At 36.0% G+C, this 6164-nt stretch overlaps 1 protein-coding gene across 1 annotated transcript in view; it reads right to left on the reverse strand.

Moving 5' to 3' along the window:
• Positions 1–4043, reverse strand: part of METTL8 (methyltransferase like 8) — a 39196-nt gene extending 35153 nt beyond the window's left edge. Inside the window, exon 1 of the mRNA XM_006921184.3 lies at positions 3889–4043. Coding sequence (XP_006921246.1) covers positions 3889–4031 — 143 coding nt within the window. The 5' untranslated portion in view covers positions 4032–4043. The remainder of the gene's footprint in view (positions 1–3888) is intronic.
• Positions 4044–6164: the final 2121 nt, after the last annotated feature.

Raw genomic sequence — 6164 nt, forward strand, 5'->3', positions numbered from 1 at the left:
TAGCCTAGCTGGCTTAGGCATATGATAATACAAGTGCTTACTGCTTCCTTATAAATTTCAGGGATCCCCCAAAAGTTCTTACACGCCGAAACTTGGAACGGTATGGACTGAGGAGTGATTTTTCCAAGTAACTGAGTAAGTTCTTCAGTAAAGACAGATCTCTGGGCCATGTCTCAAAAGCATTCTGAATATAGTTTCATGTCAGTGCCCCCAAAATTGATAAATGTACTAAGTATAATTAAAAGACGATAAGCAGAATAAAAAATGGTTCAGTTACTGTGGAAAACTGTTTGGTGGTTCCTCAAAAATTTAAACATAGAATTACCATGTGACCCCACAATTTCATTCCTAGATATATACCTCAAAGAATTTAAAACAAGGACTCAAACAAGTGTATGTACATGCATGTCATAGCAGCTCTATTCACCAAAGCCAAAAGGTGGAAAGAGTCCAAATGTCCATTGGTGAACAAATGGATAAACCAATTGTGGTATACACATACAATGGAACATTATTCAATCACAGAAAGAAATTAAATGCTGATACATGCTGCAATGTGGACAAAGCTCTAAGACATTATGCTAAATGAAAGAAGTCAGACTCAAAAGGTCACATATCATATGAGCCCATTTTTATGATATATCCAGAAGAGGTAAATCCATAGAGACAGAACACAGATTGGTGATTGCCAGGGGCTGGAGAACTGCAGGGTGAGGATAAACTACGCAATGAGTGAGGGATTTTACTTTGGAGTGATGGAAATGTTTTGGAGCTAGATAAAGGTGCTGGTTGCACAGAACTGCGAATGTAACTGATGCCACTGAATTGTTTATTTTAAAATGACTAATTTTATGTTATGTGAGACTTATTTCACTAAATTATTAAAAAATAAAAGCCTATAGGCAGATGTTAACACCAGTAATACCAATATCTGGAGGGTAAATCTTTCTCAGGATATTAGAAACTGAATAAAAAGGGGTATCTTTAATTTTTCTCAAAGTAAATTTTAAAGGAGGGTCATATAGAATAAATAAATAGTCCTTACTATCTAAACTAGAGACTACAGGGAAAAATGAACTGAGAGAAAATTGGCACGTACTTTTCCAGAAGCATCTTTAAAAAATATAAATTCAACAAGAGAGGAAACATTACTATACTTAAATATTAAGGAGAGAATAAGGAAGGAAGTGAAAATTTTTAGACAGAACTCTGGACTTGAAGCAAGGGGAAAGTAAAGCAGTAAACCAGTCCTCTGGTTTCCAGTTGACGTGAAGCGACTACTTTCCTCTTCCCTTGGAGGTAATTATTTTCATTGTTACAACGTGTCTGCTGCGCCTTTGGAGAGAGTTCACTAAAGGCATCCTGGCACAGGCTAGATAACCTCTTGGGGAGTATGCTATGGAGGAGCTAGATCACAGTTTTTCAAACTTTGATCAACAGAACCCAAGGTCATGAAAGCACCTAGAGTGAGGGATGAGGAGTAGGAGAGGAAAAGGGAGATAGAGTTGTTGATGCCCTAGGCCACTATTCCCATGTCATTCAGAGCAGGTTTGTTTTTACCTTTTAAATATTGGGATTCTATGTTAAAACTTCACTTGGGGAAAAAAATTCTTGGGGAAAAAAATTCTGCTGAAACCCACTAGACTGCATCAAGTATTCCTAAACCTGGCTGCTCAACAGAATTTCTAAAAGAGCTTTTTCGAATTACAAATTCCTGAGCCATACCTCTAGATCTAGTGAAATAATAACTCCCCAAGGGATTCTTGTGCAGCAGCCCACAGCTAGCCCACAGTGTTTGAGAAGCACTCAACCAGATGACCCTTGTTTCCCAGAGAGCCTATGATAAAACTGAACTTAGATGGGTAGGCAGAAAACTTGGGCAAAAGAGCTGGTGGTAGCAGATGGAAAAAGAGAACACAGATAGCTAAATCACTGGAGTCTAATGAAGAAAGAAAATTGGTAAATGAAAAGATTGCGTAGGACCAGAAGTTCCTCTAGAGGTTTAATTGCCTGTGATCTCACAGCCTACTGTGTCTATATTGGTGATGGTAGTCAAAATGGTTTAATTCAGCAACTGTCCAAAAAAGTATTATGTGAGTCATGAATGTAATTTAAAATTTTCTAGTAGCCATGGTAAAAAAAAGAAAAGTGAAAACCAGTGAAATTAATTTTAACAATACATCTTATTTAATTTCGATATACTCCAAATAATATTTTAACATGTAATTCAATATAAAATTATTAAATAATATATTTTATCTTTTTTGTATTAAGTCTTCGAAATGGTTCAAACTAGGTATTAAGAGTTCGATAACCACGTGGCTAGTGGCTACCGCATTGCATAGTGCAGGACTAGGTAATAAAAGGTCAATCTATTTCCTTTGAAAATTGATAATCTGTTGCAATAAAACATAAAAAGCCCATGAGTCACATTCCCAGCCTTAGAGACCTTGCTCCCGAAGAAGTCAGAAAATAGTTTAGTCTGCAGATACCATGCCCAACTTCACATCTTCAGCCCTGACCTCTCTCCCTCTTCCCTCTTCTCAGCAGCAGAGTCTGTGTTTTGGACATTTTTACCAGAATGTTCAGCTCCCAAAGGCCTATTCAAAATATCTAAAACTAAATTCACTGTCTTTCTTCCAAAATAAAAAATCAATTTACTTCTTGATTTTCCTATTTCTATCAGTCATCTAGGATCAAAACTTCAGAGTCAAATGCTTCTTTTTCCTTTATTCTACAAAAGCACCAAGTTCTATATATTCTTCCTTTGAAAGCTCTCTCTCACTAGCCCTTTCCTGCTTCTAGTTCTACCTGCTGATTTATCCAGTATAGTGTTATCAAATATATATATTTAATACACTATGTATAATGTCATTTCTCTTCAGTGGCTCTATAATGCCTTACATTTCAGCTGTGAATTCAGGTCCCCGCACAGTCATGCTCTCACCCCACCTGACCTATATCATTCCAACCTTGTTCACCAACCTCCTGGAAGAGGCTTTATTTTAGGCAAACTATCCTAATCACTGTCTCCTAAATATGCCTTATACTTTCTATCTCTGTGTTTTGTGACTTTCTAACCACCTAGAATGCCCTTAGTCCAGCTTTACCTAGCCAAATCATTATTCTACAAATATTTGTGTCAGGCACTGTACTAGGTACTGAAGACAGAATAAAAAATCCTAGTCTGGTCTCAGTTTCCCCACTTAAATAAATCTTTTTTTAGATGTCAATTATGCCTCAATAGAGTTGAAATTAAAAACAAAAAACAAAAAAATGAAAGAAATCTTCCTATGACCAAACAGAAGTGGTTTTGCATTATTGAGTTGTTCATATAAGGCATATAGCCTACATGACTTATAAGAACATACTGGACCCTTACAGTTTGCTGCCTTATATTACTAATTCTCAAAATTTCCTACAAATATTCATCTATCTTCCCAAATAGAGGGTAGATTTCCTGAAAGTATGGACTAGGTCTTACCAATGTGTTCTCCCTGATGTTCACTGAGCAATAAGTACTGAATACGAATTTGCTGATTGACAAGTACTTGTAAAAGAGAAAGGGCCGATAGGGCAGAAGGAAGAGTCTACATAGAAAAGAACCACCCCCTCCGACCCACCACTGGCAATATGCTGGCAAATCCGGATCAGAGGTCAGCAGGGAGAGCCTGCAAGAACCCCAAAGTTGATGAAAGCACATGGGAAGTTTTACTTTTCCAATTCCATTGGCAAAGAAATTCAGAATCAGCAACTCTTAAGTTAGGATCATTAGCCTCAACAATATAAATGATCAGCTTTAAAAATCCTTTCTTGGCATGAAATATAAATAATACCACTGGTGAAGTTTAATATATACATAACATTAGACCTAAGAAGTTAACTCACCACATGTTGTGCTCAAAAACTTTGGCTGGGTCAGTTAAAATTCTTGATCCCAGAGGGGCCATGGGGTGACAACCACTTTGGCATCTTTGTGGCATCTTTCCAATTCTTAGACAGGACATAGAATTTTTCCAAATCCCATTCATCTTAATCAGTACCTGGAAAATTATAAATAATTAATTAGTCAACAGGGATTAAATAGTGTATTGTTTATCTAATAACTAAAAACTGGTCCAAAAAGTTTACCACCTGAGAAAGGATATGAAAACTAAAGATTTTTAAGTGAAATATAGGCATGATAGCTTCTCTCCTGAAGTATTTTCAAGACAGGAGGAGGGAAAAGAATATTTAGAGTGTGTGACATTGGCTGGCATTCTTTGTAAGTCACAGCCTTGACTAACTTTGCTTTGTTTGGTATTTGCTTGTTTAACTTTTAGCACTCGGCCAAAGCATATTATGTCCAGAATTTGGATTTTGTGTACTAAAAGTTTTCTTAAGTGATTTTATTATTTTGTTTTGAGAATTCTAGGCAAACATATTTCTAGGGAATATTTTGTGACCCCCAGACCAAAAACCCAAGTATAGCAGCAGAATAAGAAAACAAACCTAGTAAATCTCATTTTCTGGAATAGTGAGTAATACATTTGCAAAATAGATTTCCTATACAAAACACATGCTTTAATCCTAGCTCAAAAGGAGAATCATCAGTTGATATGCCAAACCTATCCTCATTTCTGGAAGAATAACTTAAACATTTAAATAGTATTTCATTTTAATTATGTATTGGTGAATATATCAGTTTAAAATGTTTATGGAAAAGTATCAAAAAGAAGCTCTAAAGAGCTTTTCCCAACAAGAATCTATTGCAATACTGCTCGGCATTTCATCCTGTTCAGTTGATCATTGCAACATTCAACCTAATGCTGCACGCTGTCAGGTGGAAACAGATGCTATAAGGTGTATGTACATAATACACATTAGAGACTATCCAAGGTGCTATTAGGCATAAAAATGACATGTATTGCACCCTTTATCACCTTATTGAAAGTCAATGGGTTTTAAGAGTATGAATTCCAAAATGCACTGCAAATGTCAAAAACATCTCATTGTGTTTTTAAACTTAAAATTTAAGATTCTCCTTTTGGATTAAAAAAAAAAAAAAAGGCTTAGTTATATACACCAAAAAGACTGTAATGGTTCCATTCGAATGTGACTAACAGTGATGAGAAATGAAACATTCAATAGCTAGTGCTGATCTCCTGTTTCTTGTTTGTTTTTCCTTCTCGACTAAATGCAAGCTCTTTGGTGGAGGCAAATGAAATGAAATGCTCCGCCCACCACTACCTTTCCTCTGATGTGCCTTTGTTCTTTTCTTCTGCTAGTGTGCCACGTAAGGCTAACAAAACCCTGCTTGCACAATTATTTTTAGAATTCTCTTCCTGTACTGAGTACTACTCATAAAATCTTCTGTATGCTGAAAAGTAGAAACTGATTACACTTAGAAAGAAGGCAATTCATGTTCAAAAGTATAAAACGATGTAAACGTATTCCACCCAGGAAAACCAAATCAAAATGAAATTTCAATATTTCAAATAATCATGTGATACTTATCTATATCTTTATATAGAAGAGGAAGAGAGAAAAAACCTGAGTTTCTCTCACTATAAATGACCCAGAACCTGTATAGACAGTTGGAAACAAAAAGTCATAACCAGACTAGATATTAGGCAATTCACGGAAATGTCAGAGAAGCATGTGGCTTGTAGGCTGCTAGCCCATAAAGTGTAGTGTGGCCAGGGCCTAAACATGTGGCAGTTTGTCTTGCTTAGGAAGCTGTTTTTCTAATTAACCACATAAGCATCTTTATCTATTTATTTATTATCTATAACAGTCACACACAGCCTTGCATGGCTCTTTATCTTTTATTAAATTTATATAATAAATATAATAGAGATAAATACATAATATAATTACATAAATGCCTTCTCAACAAAATCGTAAGCTTCTAAGGGCAGCACCAAGCTGGTAGTGAATTAACTGCCTGATTACACAAAATGATAGCTGTCTGACATAAATAGAAAGGAAGTTACTTTATATTTTCCAGGGTGGCTCCTAAGATCCTTACAGTGTGGAAGAAGGAAGTGACAGAAGAGTGTGACAGTATACAGGCAGCTATCCAGTTATAGTGACTACACTGATCAACAAACATGTGCTCCATGTTATGACTGTCATGTTAGCTTAATGTTTACCAGGTTATGGTTCCATTCTGTGATGGGAGA

Source organism: Pteropus alecto, unplaced genomic scaffold (genome assembly GCF_000325575.1).
Source record: "Pteropus alecto unplaced genomic scaffold, ASM32557v1 scaffold3, whole genome shotgun sequence".
Lineage (NCBI taxonomy): Eukaryota > Metazoa > Chordata > Mammalia > Chiroptera > Pteropodidae > Pteropus > Pteropus alecto.